Source organism: Diabrotica virgifera, chromosome 8, assembly GCF_917563875.1.
Source record: "Diabrotica virgifera virgifera chromosome 8, PGI_DIABVI_V3a".
Taxonomy (NCBI): Eukaryota; Metazoa; Arthropoda; class Insecta; order Coleoptera; family Chrysomelidae; genus Diabrotica; species Diabrotica virgifera.
In genome coordinates, this window is record NC_065450.1 from 158,609,788 (window position 1) to 158,628,973 (window position 19,186).

The following is a 19,186-nucleotide window of genomic DNA, read 5'->3' on the forward strand; positions in this document are numbered from 1 at the left end:
CAAGGATATGATTTTATATAGTATTGTGGAATGAATGAAAGTATGTAATAATATAATAAAATAAACTATGTGACAATAAAGTCTAATAATTGAACTTTATGTAGTTTTGGATGAACTGAATGAATTAGAGGAAACGTACATTGATAGGCTACCAACGAAGATTAGTGAATGAAAATGAGAATGAGAGCTACCAATATAGGTCAAATTGTGGGTTGGTGTCAGTATGTAAAGAAGAATCTAAATTGAATGAGTATATGAAATAGAGAACTATGAGTTTGATTTATATAGGTGGTAGTGGAATGAACAGACTGAACTAAATGAAATATATTTAAGTGCAGAAATTTGTGAACATATGTGATAGCAACTGAAATCAACCAAAAGTAAAATGTGAAAAAATTAAATTGGGATAAATGGATAATGGAGGTTGCTTGATATGAATGGAAATGAAAAGAGAGATAAGAAAGAGATGAAAAAGGATAGTGTATGCATTAAAACTTAAATATTATAGTCTAAAAGAAGTTTGAATGAATGTGTCATAATGGATTTAGGTGTGCAGTATCCTATTGTTAAGTAAAGTCTAAAGAATCTAAAAAGAAAGAGGTGACAGAATGTTAATAGAAAGGAAAATGAGATATATGACAGACCCGAATGATTAGCTGTATGGTGTTTTTTATTATAAATGGGGATGAGAGAAAATGAGTAAGTAACATAACAGGCAACAGGATAAAATGGGTGATAAGGTACATTCCAACAAGAGACAATAAACCAGAACAGATTTAAGGATTATTAATAATAAGAAAGAGCTATTTTAAATAAATTATGAAAGAAATGGTGAGCTGAGATTTAGAGGACCTGAAACGACAGAGACATGAGGTCAAACAAAAAAGACTAGGAATGGAAGAAAAATATGAAGGGTAGGAAATAAAAGAATCAAAGCTGTGTTAGGGATGGGATAGTGGAAGAGGCAATTATGAAGTGGAAGAGACGATGTAAGTTGAGATATGTGTTAATGGGTGATTAGTATGGAAAGAGAAGATTGTTAGAAACTAGTAGGGTAGTGGGAAAAAAGGGGGAGGGGGAAAAGGTAAAGAATAGAAGTAAAGGAGAAGGGGATATGGGGAATAATGAGATAAAACCAGGGTTGGGTTAAGGGAATAGTTGTCGATGGATAGGAATAAAAGGACCATTTAAAGTAGTTTGACGATTAACGCAATTGGGGCTAGTCCTCATGTCTCTGGAAATCTCAAGGTCCTCGTACAAATCCAGGCGTAGAGTGTTTCTGTCTTGGATGTTATGGAATAATTTAACACCATCAGGGACGTTGAGATGATGATTATTAACTTTTAGGTTATGGGAAAAGGCTGATGTACTATGTATTTTAGAATGTTCAGCAGATCTGGTTGAGAGTGATCTGTAAGTCCTGCCGATGTAAGAGGCATCACAATCGGAACAAGTCAGTCTATAAACTCCACTACGGTTCATATAGTGTATTGTATCCTTAGTATTTGTCAAAAAGTGGCCAAGGGTATTTCCAACTTTGAAAGAAATATGTATGTTTTCAGAAGAGTTAGATACAGTACGTTTAATCTATTCAGATATAGTGGGGTTATGATATGGTAGTGACCTGTAAATAGCGGAAGAGGACGATGACTGATGGAAAGCAGAATTTTGAAGCAATCTAGATTCTCTTTTACGGATGAGTTTATCTATTATAGAGGGATCGTAACCATTGTTGACAGCTATTTGTTTTATAATGTTGAGTTCTTTATTGAATGACTCTGTTGACATAGGTATAGAGAAAAGTCTGTGTATGAAACTTCTAAAAGCTGCTAGTTTGTGTGATAGAGGATGATTAAAAGAAAAATGAATTACGTGGTAAGTTTGGGTGGGTTTACGAAAGATACCAAATGAATTGGTCGTTATTTGATATTTGGGTGGATTAGGTTAATTTTAAGAAGTAGTTGTTGAGCTGAGTCATGATGTCCAGCAATAAAGACCAAACAATCGTCTACGTAACGGAACCAATGTAAAATTTCTGGATTTTTCATGATGCGATTGGACTCTAAATGATCCATAAAGACATCAGCTAAGAATGGGGACAAGCAACTCCCCATTGCTAAACCATCGGTTTGCTTATAGAATTTGTTATTAAATTGAAAGAAATCTTGAGATAGACATAATTCAAGGATATCTAGTATCGGTGAAATGACATTGGGCTGAAAAGACTTGTTAACTAAGAGTGATTTTACCAGAATTAAAGTTTCGATTTTGGGCACTGAAGTAAATAAGTTGGTAACATCAAAAGAGAGCATAGTTATGTCTGGATTGAGATTGATGAGTTGAAGTTTATCAACTAATTGGTATGAATTTTATACAGTAAAACGGGGTGTGAGGTTGATTAAATTTTTTAAGGTATTGAGTATGAATTTTGATAAAATAGAAACTGGAGTGTTAATGAAACTGACGACAGGACGTATAGGAATTCCAACTTTATGTATCTTGGGTAAACTGTACAACCTTGGAATAAGAGGGTTACCAGGAAGTTTGTAAGGAGCCTCATAAAAGGATAAAAATTCAGACTGTTTTTTGATGTTATCTTTCAATTTACTTATGAATCCTTCCAAGAGATTTTTCATTTCCATCCATATCAGGCAACCTCCATTATCCATTTATCCCAATTTAATTTTTTCACATTTTACATTTATTTGATTTCAGTTGCTATCACATATATGTTAACAAATTTCTGCACTTAAATATATTTAATTTAGTTCGGTCTGTTCATTCCACTACCACCTATATAAATCAAACTCATAGTTCTCTATTTCATATACTCATTCAATTTAGATTCTTCTTTACATACTGACACCAACCCACAATTTGACCTATATTGGTAGCTCTCATTCTAATTTTCATTCACTAATCTTCGTTGGTAGCCTATCACGGTACATTTCCTGTAATTCATTCAGTCCATCCAAAACTACATAAAGTTCAATTAGACTTTATTGTCACATAGTTTATTTTATTATATTATTACATACTTTCATTCATTCCACAATACTATATAAAATCATATCCTTGACACCTATATTTACCTCACTAACAGTAATCTTTAGTTATTTAATTTTGTTCACAATTATTCTACCACTTTTAACAGACATAATTAATCAGTACAATAGTGTGCTAATAAATTTAACACATTAAATAGTCGCTTTTTGTACATATACTCTTTTCTCGCAACATTCTACCCCTTACCTTCAACCTGTTGCCTGCTTGCCTTGTTAGGCAACCAACAGTACATCACATAAAAATACTCTTAAATTCTGATTTTGGGTTTGTTTAGCTTCATATTTTTCCACGCAAGTCTAATAATTGTTTATTATGTAGTATGTATATTTCTTTGTTTTAACTAAATTTAACTTTCATCCGGTCATTTCACATTCGATGACGTCACAACTTAAACCATGAAATATATCTACATTAAATTTAATAGATCTATAAGTTATTCTGGTATTGAGAGTAGCTAATTTAAACTTTACAATAGATTTTAATATTCAAATAATTTAAATTACATTTTCAGACATTTATTAACAGCCTTTGCATTTTACTAAAAAATCCAAAATTCAAATTAAGCTTTAACCAAAAATTGGCTTTATCTTTTCATGTCATGTCACTCTTGTCAAATTGTATATCCACTTCCTAATTTCTCAGTTGGTCTGTGCCCATTGAATTGGCAAGTACCTAGCATCTTCGAGCAGGGAAGCATGGCACCCTTTTAGCATGTGTTCCATTATATCTATTAACATCGACTTGTAGTCATAAAATTTTAGTAAATTATATTGTGTAAACCATATATGATCGGGTTACCACTATATACAGAGTGCTAGTTTCAAACTACTCGGCAGGATGTAAGTATTCCCACATTTTTTTTTTCATTCTAACAGTCACAATTTTAATCTTTTGCTTTAAACTAACGTGGAAATATTTCATTCTAGGCACTGAAGATGTTCTGTATTAGAACGAAATGTTTGCAATCCATGACATTTTAGATAGTTTTTAAATAAACGATTTTATACCAGAATAAATCTCGAAGTTTTTACTTCTGTGTGAGTTTTGTAAATATAAAAATTATAAGGGGTTTTTTGTGACCTTCGTGACCGAGATAGTGAACTAAAATTTGGGAGTAAGTAGATCATGACCTAACTAAGCAAAATCTCCAAGGGGAGAAACCAGAGTTGGGGATGAGGGTAGTTTTAAGCAGTCAAAGTCACAGTTTGTATTTTTTTTTGTGACGCAGCACAACATTTGTCCCCTACGCAGCGTTCCACCCGTGGAGATTTTACTTAGTCATGTCATGGTCTGCTTATTCCCAAATTTTGGTGCACTATCTCAATCACGAACGTTGGAAAACACCCCTTATATTTTTTATATTCACCCCTACGCTCACCCTTTTGTCGGCCACGCAGCGTTCCGCCCCTAGAGGTTTTACTTAGTTACCCACTTATAGTTAACCTACTTATTCCCAAATTTTGGTGCACTATCTCGATTATGAGCGTCACAAAAAAATAATAAAAACAGCGACTTTGACCCCTTAAAACTACCCTCGTCCCCCACTCTGGTTTCCGGCCGTTGGGGAAAGTCATGTACACAACTAATTCAACATATCCCTGTATAGTTTTTCCATATTACTTATCACGCACAAAATCCGCTCCCAGCTCTTAGACTATTACATCTTTACCGAGGGTAGAAAGTCTTTAAGTCTTGTCTTACGTCGTTCCTATGCATATTTGATTAGTTGTATTATGTATAAGCACAATTAAACAAGAATAAAAAACCGTTGCGCCGTAAAGATGAGTGGGGCATACAATATTCCAGCTACAAAAGAGCTGATATAAATATTACGTGGCGCGAAAGTGTATTTTCATTTTAATAGAAAATAAAATTCTAGTTTAATTTTAAAAGATGTTTCCATAATATTTGCTAAATTTTGTCAACAGGAACTCCAACTTACTGGCCAACTGATCCTGCTAAAACTCCTGACTTGCTTGACTTTTTTGTGACAAATGGGTTACCAGCTCCTTACTTAGACGTAATACCAAGCTATGATCTTTCTTCTGACCACTCTCCGATAATAGCTTCAATAGGAACAGCAGCGTTACATAGAAAAACTCCCACAAGACTACATAATAAGAAAACCAAATGGGAAGAATATCGTACCAGAATTGAAGAAAAAGTAAAACTCGACATCAGACTAAAGGAACCCAATGAAGTCGAAGGGGCGATCACAACTTTTAATGACCTCCTAATAGAATCAGTACAACAAGCCACTCCTCGTCCCACTATTCAAAAGAAAGACATTTCTGTACCTAAAGAAGTGAAGGAACTCATAGCTCTAAAACGAAAAGCAAGAGCTAGATTACAACGCACGCAAGCCCCTGTTGACAGAACAGTGTACAACCGAGCCAGTAGTCGACTAAAAGCAAAAATTAAAGAACTGCGTGAAAGTTCATTTAATGAATATTTGAAGGGTCTTAACCGAAGTGATAACTCCATCTGGAAACCATGCAAATTCAAAAACAAGCCTCAAATGCAGAATTCTCCTGTACGTGACTCCAGCAATCCTGCAGCTATATGGGCAAGAAGCGATAAAGAAAAGGCTTCACTATTTGGTGCATACTTATCCAATGTATTCACACCGAACTGTGATGTAGTTGATGACGAAATAGCTAGACATCTCTCAAATATCCCAAACAACATACCCACAACCAAACAACTTTCTGTAAAGGAAGTTCAAAATGAACTAAACTTCCTAAATCCAAGAAAATCTCCAGGGATCGATAAAATAACCTCCAAAATGTTAAAAGAACTGCCACGCAGAGGAGTCATACTCATGATGTACATTTTCAATGCTATCCTGAGACTAAACTACTGGCCGACGCAACTCAAAACAGCAGAAATAATTTTAATACTGAAGGCAGGCAAAAACCCAAACGAAGTTTCATCTTATCGGCCAATCAGCTTATTTCCAGTTATGTCAAAACTACTAGAAAGACTCATACTTCAAAGAATAAATAAGGAAGTACTCCCTGAGGATTGGATTCCATCACACCAATTTGGTTTTCGACAAGGCCACTCAACAGTTCAGCAAATACACAGAATAACACATTCAATAAATTTAGCAATAGAACAAAAACAATACTGTCCCTCAGTATTCTTGGATGTTAGCCAAGCCTTTGACAAGGTTTGGCATGATGGACTTTTATACACAATATCTAAAATCTTTCCACTATCCTTCTATCGACTGCTCGAATCATATCTTCACGACAGACAGTTTCTTGTAAAAGTGAATGATGAATATTCGCAAAAATTCCCAATCAAGGCCGGAGTTCCGCAAGGCAGTGTCCTGGGTCCCATTCTATATGTATTATTCACATCAGATATTCCTACGTCTCCACACACTGTCATAGGAACCTTTGCGGATGACACCGTCATCTTAGCAATTCACCAAGATCCAGTAGAAGCTTCCAACATCCTACAAAATGACTTAGCAAACCTAGAAAATTGGGTAAGAAAATGGAAAATTAAGATAAATGAGCCTAAATCCGTCCATGTCAACTTTACTACAAGAAAAGATCAGTGTCCATCACTATACATAAATAACAAAATTATTGCTAAAAACAACTCTTCCAAATATCTCGGCATACATCTAGACTCTAAACTTACTTGGAAAGTGCACATAACAAAGAAGAGAGAACAAATAGACATGAAAGTCAAAGAACTCTACTGGTTGATAGGTAGAAAATCAAAACTAAGTTTGGAAAATAAACTGCTGATATACAACACCATAATCAAACCAATATGGATGTATGGTATCGAAGTCTGGGGATGTGCAAGCAAATCTAATATTGCTATCATCCAAAGGAGCCAGTCAAAAATACTACGCATGATCACAGATGCACCTTGGTTCGTGTCGAATTTAACATTACATGAAGATCTGAAGGTTCCATTCATCACAGATGTCATTAAAGATAGGTACAACAAACACCACGAGAAAATGGAAACACACCCCAACGCAGTATTACAGCCGCTAGTACAAGCTCCAATTGCCAGAAGGTTGAAGAGATTATGGCCAGCTGACATGAAGACTATCTAGGACTCCTTCATTGGAGGGAGTCCCTTCACGCCAATGAGGGGCCCAGCTCCCAAGCCAACACTTTAACTTATAGGATGCTAATGTATTCTGATTGTTAAATAAAGCATAACAAAAAAAAAAAAAAATTTGCTAAATTTGAAGTAAAACGCGCCACAAAGGGGTAACTTTGATAGAGTTTGTATTCTGAAGCCCTTTTGTGGCGCTTTTTACTTCAAATTTAGCAAATATTATGTAAACACCTTTGAAAGTAAAACTAGAATTTTATTTTTCATCAAAATGAAAATATATTTTCGCGCCACGTAATATTCCTATCAGCTCTTTTCTAGCTGGAATACTGTATGGTCCACTCATTTTTATGGCGTTTAGTGCATTAAATGTATGAAGTTAAATGTAGTATTTCTCGATTCCACGTTAAGCGTTATAAATGGACGCCTTTCTAGCATTATCTCTCAAATGCTCTAGTGTCCATCGAATGTACAATAGATTTTATTTCTATTCGAAAAAGCTTGAACAAAAATATTGGGATTACCGGCAAATGAACTTAGATTGCTCTATCAAATTTAGCTTCGTAACCACTACAACTACAAAACCATTTCGGCGATAATGGTCAAATGGATTATACTTTGGAGCTTGATAACTTTGAAACGAATTAACCGATTTTGATCACTTAACATGAGCTTTAAACGTATCGACAAGTAGTATCTGATGCATCTAAGGTCAAGTATGCTAACTGAAGGTATTACAGGAATTATTAATCTTGAAAAACCGTTTTTCCCATAGGAAATAGATTTTACCACATTTGTGAAGCCTATAACTTAAAAATTCGAATTTTTACAGATATGAGGTATACACCGTTAGACGCGTCTAGAGTCCTCCTACAAACGCTCAGTTATTAGCGCAATTCGTAGGTTGAAATTTTGAGTAGGTAATTGTTGAAAAACCAAAATTTTCAAAGTTTAGTTTATTAGTTTTTCGGCTATACTGAGCGGTGTGTATGTCTGATCCTAACCGCTTAGGCAACATTTTAAAGCTTAACTCAACGCTATTGATTTGGTGTATTTGCGGTTTCTTTTCTCTCCTTGAACTAAACATATATGTAGGATTGTAAATAGTTTACCTTATATTTTAAATTCCCCTGTATATCATTTTTCACAATTATTAGTACGACAACGGGATAAGGGTCTCACATATGGACGTTGGCCCAGATGTGCAGAACGAATTGGGGATTACGGCGACGGTAGCGGACTACTTTTAACTTTATAGTTTTAGTTTATTGGAAAAAGACGGCGGCGGGTCGGTACATACTTTGAACCAATTTTAATTGGGTTCTTTCACAGGAAAAAAGAGATCAGCCTAAGACGGTTGGTTTTAGCGTAGGGAACTAGAACGAATACAGGCAGTCGATTATAACATCACAGCGACGGCAGACGCGCTCTTAGGGATAATACTTAGAAAAGACCAATTAAGACGGGTATTATATTGATTAGACGCAAATTATCCATAAATACATTTCGTTTTTGTAAGAATAAGAACACGTAAGATTTTGGTCGCAATTACACACTTTTACACTTTTACTTTTCGTCAATTTAATAGTATCAATAATTTAGTCATCTATTTTATTAATTAAAACTGTTAAACATCAAACGGACTTTTATTAAGATTTTCTTTAAAGAAAACCTACATATATATTCCCAAAAAATATGCCGTTTTGTACCTACCGAGTTCTATAGCTGACTTATAGGTAGTCGAAAGTCACAAACTACACCGGTTCTGAGTCTGCCCTAACCCGTTCTTGAAACACAGAAAAAAAAATCTTTTCCAACTTTTCCAAAAAAAAACTTTTCTAAAAAAGACTTTTCACAAACATACACACATACACAGATACAAATATTTCCCCCTTTTTAAATAGAAATGGAATAAAATTTCTGAGCTCGGTAACTTTTGAATAGTAACCGATTTTCAAAATTAAACATGCGTTGGAAAGGTAATGATCAGTACTATCAGAAGCCAAAGGTCGGTACAAATGATCGGTACTATCAAAGGTCGGACTTAAATTTTCGAAATTTTTGGGAATTTTGTGGACGAGAACGAAAAACAGACCCAAAATGGGAAGGGCCGTAAAATTGGCACACCCTTGTACCAAAATGGATGGTTGATATATGGATGAGCGAGTCTTTTCCTATACTTTAAGGTGGGATTTGGCTTAATTCTCAATTCAGTGAAATTTAGAAAATCGAAAACTTCGTGTATATAATAGGTATAGTGTCGCATGTACGGGGGTTGTGCGCCACTGGCGAGAACTGCTGTTCTCTGGGATAAAAATATTATTTGTTATATCTCTAAAATAGAAAAGTAACCATCAAATTGAATTGATTTTTAATTAAAATTGAGATATATTATGTTTCCAGCGCCTATAGGAGGTAACATAGAAATTCTACAAAAAAAGTTTTTAATACCAATAAATACTTACCGCCTATTACAATAAAATCGTAAGTTGAATCTGGCTCCTCTCTGGCTTGAACTCTTCCACAGACATCTGATATATCGCACGTATTTCGTATTATAGCATCAACTAAACTCATAAAAACAATGAAGCTGCCTGCTCCACAATTGTTACCCAAATAGGGTCCATAGTAGCCGGGATCACTGCAACCACACACCGCCATTGTAGCTTAACTGTAACAAATTTAAAATACCAACTACATATATTATATATCCCTTGAATATGTATTAATGGGATGACAGCGTAAATATAATGCTAATTATTGTTTACTTAAATCAGCAATACATGAAAGCTAATGTCTATTGGTTAGATACTATCGACAAAAACAGGATAAACTTTTCAAAACAAAAAGAAAGTTAGTAGATTTTCTATACCATAAAATATAAATGTCTGGAAAATTAAACTAAGTCTAGTGTGCACACGACTCCATCCCAAGGGAGAAATTACAGAAATACATGCAAGAAATAAACATACGGAACAGACTTATACAAGCAACAGTAAACTTGTATGAAAACAACTAGGTGGCTGTAAATGTGACAAATAAAATCGGAAACAAATTTAACAACCAAGGTGCTCTTTTAAAGCTACTCTACGTCAACACCACTATTTTTTTTATTAAATTTTGCAAATTTATAATCTGCTATGAAAAGCTATTAGTAAATTATATGAGTATTGCAAATACATGAGAGGAGAAGTTATCCACTGATAACACTCCCAATACTAACACTAATAAATTTAATTATAATTTGAAAGTAAAATTGAGAAAAAAATTAAAATTAAAGAATAAAATCTGTTGGCCAATGTCTTTTCAATCTTCGTCTGACTTCTGGTTGGAGATGTAGTTGTCTTGCTTCCTCGTGGGGATGGGCTGGCAGATGTTCTAAATAATTTCTTGTTAGTCTGCTGATTTCGTCTTCAACGAACGGTATACCAGAGTCGTCATGCAGTGTTTTGTTACTAACGTACCACGGGGCGTTGAAAATCATTCTGAGTATTTTGGATTGGATTCTCTGAATGATTTTGGTATTAGAAGGCTTGGCATAGCCACATAATTGCACTCCATATGTCCATATATGTTTAATTATGTACTTATACAAGAGAAGTTTATTATCTGTAGATAACTGCGATTTTCGGCCTATTAGCCAATTTATTTGACGTCATGTTGATTTGGATTTTTTTTGCCAAGGTGTGTGCTTTCCAAGTGAGCTTTTGGTCAAGTGTCATTCCCAGGTATTTGACTTCTGTTTTTACTGGTAGTAATATGTTGTTCAGTGTGATTCTCGGACATACGATGTTCCTGTTGGTGAATGTAATTTGATTAGACTTCGTATGGTTAACTTTGATTTTCCATCTATTCTTCCAGTCTTGTAGTAGATTCAGGTGTATTTGAAGGTTTCCTGATGCTACTTGGGGGTCATCATCTATGGATATTATGGCGGCGTCATCTGCGAACATGGCTACTGTGGTCGTATTTGTTGTTGGAATATCAGCAGTGTATATAAGGTACAGGAGGACACCCAGGACACTTCCTTAAGGGACACCGGATTTTATGGGATAGTAATGAGAGGTTTCTGTAAGGAATTTGACTTGAAAGTGACGTTCTGTGAGGTATGATTTTAAGAGAAGATAGTGAGGAGTGGGAAAGGATGACTTAAGTTTATACAGGAGGCCGTCATGCCAAACACCGTCGAACGCTTGTTCTATATTCAGGAAGGCAGAAGTGCAAATTTTTTTTTTCTTCGAGGCATACATTAATATTTTTAACAATTCTATGACATTGTTGTAGAGTTGAATGGGCTTCGCGGAAACCAAACTGGTGTGTTGGGATCACTGAACCAATTTCGATGTCTTCTGAGATTCCTTGGAGCAAAAGCCTTTCTAAAATTTTTGACATTATTGGAAGTAAAGTGATTGGTCTATATGAGATAGTAATATTTGATGGTTTATTTGGTTTACTTATCATAATTATTTGTGCAAACTTCCAGTTAATCGGGTAGTAGGTTAATCTTATGATACTATTATATATCATTGTTAGTAGGACAATTGCTTTTCTGGGTAATTTTTTTAATATTAGCCCGGTGATCATGTCGAAGCCTGGTGCTTTGTAGTTATTGCATCTAGAAATTTGTTCTTTCACATTATTAGGAGTAAAGCATTTGATTAGTAGCATCATTGGGCATGGAGTATCTAAGAAGTTTTTAACTTGTTCTTCGTTATTATTGTTATTAACTTCAGGTGCACTAAAAACATGTGAGAGATGTTCAGCCAAGATTGACGCCTTTTGTTGTTCAGTTTTTCCCCAGCTTCTATCGGCTTTCCTTAGAGGTGGTATGTGTTGTGTAGGCCTCTTGAATGATTTTGTTGCTTTCCAGATGCTGTGATCTTCTTTTGATAGGCTGTTAATGAATAGTTCAAATGTATCATTCCTCACGTCTTGTAGAGCAGTTTTAAGTTGCCGTGTTAATCTATTGTATTCATTTTTATCTATAGGATTGCGACTTCTTTGCTATATTCGCCTGGCTCTTCTTTTTTGTGCAACAAGACGTTTTATGTAAACGGGTATGTTGGTGTCACTTGGTTCTTTGTCATTCTGAGGGGTGTAGCTATTTCAGCGGCTGCATGTATAGTTTGGGTTAGAAGAAGTACAGCATTATCGATATCATCTGGTTGCTTTAATCTTATATTTAAATTTATATTTTCATTTATGTAAGACTCGAATACATTCTAGTTGGTCTTTGATGTTGTCAACATAGGGATATTCGGACGTTTTATAATTTGCGTAGATAGTGTGACAATTATGGGGGTATGGTCAGTGGACAGATCCCAGGATGCTTGTATGTCAAAATAATTTAAGGCCGTGCTATGGAGGATAAAGAAGTCTAGTAGATCTGGGATTTTGTTTGGATCTGTTGGCCAGTAGGTGGGTTGCCCTCTAGATAAGTAAGAGTTGTTTGTGTTAGGTATGGCTTGTCTGAGATTTTTTCCCTTTGTCGTACATAGTCTCGACCCCCAGTCTGTATGTTTGGCATTCCAGTCACCTCCAATTAAGAATTTTTTCGATAGTTGTTTAAAGAAGTCTTCATATTCTGCTGTGGTGATATTATGCCTTGGAGGGCTGTACATTGCCGCAATGTCAAAGGACCATGGTTGAGAACTGATACAGATTACTCCAGCTTGTATTTCTTTCGTCTGATACATTGTTTCCTCATGGTGTGGTATGGTGTTCCGTACAATAATAGCAGCGCCACCGTGTGCTGTGCCGTCAGGATGGTTGGTGTTATAAATTGAATAATGAGGGATCTTGAACATCGTTCTGTCAGTAAAGTGGGTTTCCGATACGAGTAGAACATCAATTTTGTTATGTTGAAGAAAGTTAATAACTTTTGTTTTATGGTTGCCTAGGCCATTGGCATTCCATTGTGCAATTCGTAGTGACTTAATTTCCATTACTGAATTTATTTACTACTGTGGAAAGCATGTTTAAGATCACGCTATTTTGATTTATTAGTTGTGAAAACATAGCTTTGAATTCGTTAAGGAAACTCTTCATCATCTCTCCAATGTCGTTGTTTGTATTGTTTACATGTTTTCCACTTGTTATTTGAGCGTAAGTTGCGTGATTTTGGTTGTATGAGGTTGTATTGTTATGTACATTATTTACATTTGTTCCACCTGTTGTTTGCGTGTAAGTCGCTTGGTTTTGATTGCTTAAGTTCGTATTATTTCTGTTACTCGTACATTACAATTGATTGTTCGCTGCAATGTGCGATGATACTACTCTTGCCCTGTTTCTACTGCTAATTAACTCCCTGTGTACCGTGCATCCTTTGTAATTTGCGGTGTGTGCTCCATTGCAGAGAGCGCATATGGCAGGTGTGTCTCTAGGTTTTTTACAACCGGCTGATGGTTGCCTCCACATTTGACACAGTGTTAAGGTATATTGCAGTATGTCTTAGAGTGCCCATAAAATTGGCATCTAGTACACTGGACAATATTATTTTTTTTTATACGGTGGCTCGATAACTATTTTCGTGTTGTTTATAAATATAATTTCATATATTTTTTTATTATTTTGATTAGGTTCTATATCGACGTAGAACTTAGAACATCATTAGAGGCTCCTTACTTACTCTGTGTTTTATATTTACAATATTGCATACTAAATGTCCATGTTTTCTATTTCACTTTTTATTATATTAATGGGCACTGTATGATGTAGATTGCGAATTACAACTCTGTATGCTCTATCCTCTTTCATTTGGTATGTATGATGCACAATTTTTTTATTGTTTAAATGACTTACCAGTTTTCGGTATGTTTCGCTGTCCCGGGAATTTAATTTTATTGTGTGGTTCTGTAATGCTGTGCAATAGTATGTCTCTGCTGTTGTTACTTTCGATAGGTTATTAACCATTTTATTGTAGTCAGTAACACCATATATAAAAATTGGTGGGGGTTTTGCGACTGCTGGAGTTTCGTTGGTATTTTCTGTACTGTTATTGTTGTCTTTTTCGTTATAATTTTGTAGAACCTGAAATTTATTGCTGGTTACTACCGTGTCTTCGTTTTCTGTTGGTGTCGGGGGATTTATTTTACGTTTTTTGTTACTATGTTGTACAGTTTGCCATTCGTGGATGTCCGATGACTCAATGTCGCTGATTTCCCCTGAAGATTCTTCGCTTTGTAATGTTTTTGTCATCTCAATAGAATCGGAAGCTTCATTTTGAGATGTAGCTAATGTGGGATTTATTTTAGGATTATATTGACAGTTTGTGGAAGATTGTGATACTACTTGATTAGGAACATAATATATAGTTATTGGTGTGTTGTTTAAAATTTGTATTGAATTTGGTTGTAAATTTTGTGGAAAAAGGATATTTGGGCATTCTGGTTGAATTTGCTGTTGCTGATATTGAACATGTATAGGTTGACCATTTACAGTAGTAGTATAAAAAGGAACACTCACCGTTAAATCTGGTGGAGCACTCATTTTAACTGTTAAATCCGAATATTTTAATTTTTAAATAGTTTAGAAATAGTATATCCACTTAATACACGATAATGACGGCAAAAACGAGGCCGGAGCCCGTTTCTTATCACACTATAAACTTTCGCCTAATTAGTATCGATGTTTACAGGTCGAGAGTCAAATTAATAATAACATTACTATTTAAAATATTTATAGAAATGGTACTAAGGCACTGGAAAAGAATGGTCAGAGGAATGGGTATACCTATCAGGGGCTAGTATATATACACCCTACGCTTCGCTGATGACCAGGTAGTAGTGGCGCAAGATGAAGAAGACCTCTTCTACATAATCAGAAAACTCACACAAGAATACTTAAAGAATGGACTAGTAATCAATTTCAATAAGACAGAATACATATGATAACGAGATCGAATGACGCCCCGGATATCGAAATCTCAAATGCCCAAAAAATCAAGAGCACCAAAACTTTCAAGTATCTAGGCTCCACCATTTCTAGGGACAATACTACTACTGAAGGTAAAAAGAAGAGACTAGGTCAAACCAGAGACTGCATAAGACAACTAAATGGAGTATTATGGGACACACATTATAACAAAGCCACGAAAAAAATAATCTTTAACACCGTAGTCAGAAGTATTATGACATATGGAGCAGAAAAGAGGATAGTCAACAAAAGAGACCAGAACAAAATATTAGCTACCGAAATGGAGTTTCGGAGAAGATGAAGTACATGCAGAATTCGAAAAAAGAGATAAGAAGAGGAATGTCAGTAGAACAAGACTTTATTACCTACGTCGAAGAAAAGCATCTTCTGGTATGGTCATTTCAGAAGGGTACCACTCGATAGATCATGGGTGGGCAAGTACTTTTAAGCCAAAATGAAATTTTCAAAATGTCTCCCAGGCCGGAGGACTATTCCAGTATGTACGCTAATGTTTTTGGTGGAGGTTTTTCTCTGCCCAAGAAATTTTTGTGACAAAAATGCTATAAGTATAATTTTAAAGCATTTGGAGAAAGACAGTTGACTGTTAATAATAATAAATTGTCTTTCTGGTGTGTACATGCGAACAATTTGTTCCCAGTAAAATTACGAAATTTTTAAATATGGTACATTATATTACGCCATAACAAGGACCCAGATAAAAATGAACTTCAGAAATTCGATCAGGAATAGAGTAATCAAGAGCAGCCTTTTTGAAGATGAGGAAATTTCTGAGTAACCAAAGACTCAATCTGAAAATCTGATATCGGGTGGTAAAATGTTATGTCAAGTCAACCATCATAGACGAAATTCAAAGGAGGCAACTGATCTGGTATTGTCATGTACGACGTCAATAGACGACAGGCTGCCAAAACAAATTTTAAAATGGACGCCTCAGTCCATGCCTATTTAATTTAATAATGGATGAAGTTATAGGTAGTGTCAACATAATGAATCAGGGATACAAAATGGTTAACCGAACCATGAGAATACTTTGCTACGAGATGATGCAATCTTAATAGCCGAAAACGAGGATGACTTACAACGCCTACTACAAAAATTCAAAATAACCGCCGAAAAGTATAACCTGACATTATCCAAAGAGAAAACCCAATCGATGGTAATATCCAGGAACCCAATTAGATGTAAATTAGTAGTGGACGACCATATAATCGACAAGGTAATGGATTGTAGATACTTAGGTGTGGAAATATCTAGCGACAGGCGTCTGTGGCAAGAATCAAAACAGCAGGCAACGAAAGCAGCGAGAATATCTGATTTCCTGAGGGATATAATCTGGCGGCATAAATATATGAGCACCGAAAGCAAAGTCCGCATTTATAAGACAGGTGTTAGACCCGTACTGACATACGCAGTTGAGACAAGGGTCGAGACAACAAAGACCAAACAAATAATGAGAACAACAGAGATGAAAACCCTAAGATCCATAAGAGGTAACACACTCAGAGATAGAATACGAAACGAAGACACATTGAGAGAGCTAGGCGTTCAAGACGTAGTGAGATGGACAAGAGCGCGACGACGCATGTTGAGAGACCACGTAGATCAGATGGACCCTGAACGTATGGCGCATTGGGCGAAAACACAGAAGCCCAACACCAAGCGACCCATAGGAAGAACCAAAAAACGATTGTACTAGAGTTGGAGCTCCGGATCGCAGCAAAGACTGTAACAGAAGAAACAGGACATAGTCCTATTACAAGAAGAAGAAGAAGAAGAAAATGGACGCCAAGGAAAAGAAGGAAGAAAGGAACGCCGAAACAATACTGGCTAAGCGGCTTCCAGTAGGCAATGTCGGAAAGGAACCTTCGGAAAATATTATGTCCACTGTCCATTCTATTCTTCTTTTTTGGATTGTCAATGCTGACTTAATGAAAAAGCTGCAAGCTTTTGAGATGTGGCTTTTTAGGGAAATTTTGAAAATACCATGGATCGATCATACTACGGACGAAATGGTGTTGCACAGATGGAAAAGGAACAGAGAACTTTTGTCCATCATTAACAGGAGAAAGACAGCAAGGAGAACGGGCACATACTTAGAAAATATAACGTAAGTAAGCTCTTGTAAGTTGTTGTTGTAAGTTGATGCAGCAGCTGATTATAAAGTGTAAAATCGAAGAAAAAGGGTTCCTGGTAGACGACAAATACCCCGGCCCAAAAATATTCGCAAATTAGTTTTCTCAGGATTCTAAAAAAAATGAATGCATTTAAAAAGCATTGCGCCTACGCCCTTAAAAAAATTGCTTGTGGGATTTCTCAATGGGCCGGATAAAGTAACCAAAAGGGGCCGGCTTTTGCCCACCCCTGCGATAGATGGATAATTAGAGTTACTGACTGGAGCCCGATAGAAAGACGCAAATGAAGAAGACCCAGAAGATCGTTACGGGACGAAGAAGATCAAGTTATGAAAAGAAGAAATCTAGAAGAAGGTAGCTGGAGATAAGAGCACGCATCGGAAGAGCTAGATCCATCTTCAACCGGAAGGAGGCCTTCTTCAAGAGCCACAACCACTCTCTTTGTAAAAAAGCAAGAATGCTGCGATAGTACGTCTTCTCTGTCCATTTCTATGGTGTTGAATTGTGGACTTTGAACAAAGAGATGTGTAGAAAATTGAAAGCGCTTGAGATGTGGCTATAACGGAGTATACTTAGCCGTGGATTGACAGAATCACAAATATGGAGGTCCTCAGAAAAATGAAGAAGAACCGAGACATACTAACCAGCATCAAATCCCGAAAGTTACAATACTTTGGACAGGTTGAGCGAAGTGAATCCAGATATGCCGACCTGCAAGTCATCCGGCAAAGAATAATATTTGGAAATCGACGTGAAAAGATTCAGCTAATCGAAGTCTACCTAGATGATCCTTGGATTTCTGCAGGAGCAGTTCGGACTTCTTTATATAGTGAAACACAAATTTACCATGATACATATATTTATTCAACCACACACTCCAACCCGGAGGAATAAAATGATATGTTAACAGTTACAACGTATGAAAGCTAACTATTTTCTTGAAGCTACATCTTGTCTCTATGAATGTATCAGAATGAATGATAATGATTAATGATTTTCTCAGTGGCAATATATTTCTGGGTCAGGCCCCTACCCGCCGTGATATTATAACAAATATAAAAGAACAAAGGATTTTTATTAAAGCATCAGCATTTGAGCGCAATCTCCAAAATATATTGTTTATGACTTGTAATTATCAACTAAATTAGCAGGTCGCACATGTTATATACAATAATAAAATTGCGTTAATAGGATATGCTAAGTGTTAAAAATATTGTTTAATTCTCGGATATGAATTATAAATATTTGAGATTAAACACGATATGCAGGAATAAAAAGAACATCTTGGTTAAATAACCTCAGAGCCTGGTTCAAGCAAACCTCCGTGAAGCTTTTCAGCGGTGCTCCTGATAAGCTAAAAATTGACATGATTATCCCCAACATTCGTCAATAGAGAGCCCTATCGCGAAGTAATCATTGTTTCTATAATGTTTTATTGCGTAATTAGTATACATGGAGGACGGATACCATATGTTGAATTATTTCAAATCGGATTATAACATTCCGTTAACTTCTAATTATCTTTATAGTAATTTTATTTTAATTTTAATAACATTTTTATTGAATTATAATTAAAAAACAATATCTAATTAATATATTATATATTTTCCAATTATTTTAATATTTGGCTAGCCTGTTAAAGTTGGTAGTCCCCTCCTGGCGGTGAAACTAAGAAATAAGTTGACGTCTGGCTTTTGGCTGGCGGAAGGCGTAAGAGAAGTGATGCTGTCTTTTAGATACTTGTGGTGATAAATCGTGGAGTGGCGGAGAATTTCTCTAGAAATTTACTAATTATTTTTTCTACAGTTCTCAGTTTTTGTTGTAAAATAATAGTCACATACGCAGCTGTGTTTTGAACCAGGGAACTGTGAGCACGTAAAGTTTCGAATAAATTCATTTTATCGAGAATGGACGGCTTTGTAAAAAATTCCTGAAAGAGGTTAATTTTTATTTTTAAATTACGA

The 19,186-nt window shown here is 35.6% G+C and overlaps 2 protein-coding genes across 3 annotated transcripts in view; both read right to left on the bottom strand.

Annotated features, from left to right (window-relative positions):
- The window catches only part of LOC114340667 (glucose dehydrogenase [FAD, quinone]), a 328,247-nt gene extending 318,421 nt beyond the window's left edge, over nt 1–9,826 (bottom strand). For both annotated transcript variants that reach the window (XM_050659320.1, XM_050659317.1), the window contains exon 1: nt 9,621–9,826. In XM_050659320.1, coding sequence (XP_050515277.1) covers nt 9,621–9,816 — 196 coding nt within the window. In that variant the 5' untranslated portion in view covers nt 9,817–9,826. The remainder of the gene's footprint in view (nt 1–9,620) is intronic.
- The window catches only part of LOC126890411 (glucose dehydrogenase [FAD, quinone]-like), a 263,810-nt gene that overhangs the window by 223,008 nt on the left and 21,616 nt on the right, over nt 1–19,186 (bottom strand). The window lies entirely within an intron of this gene.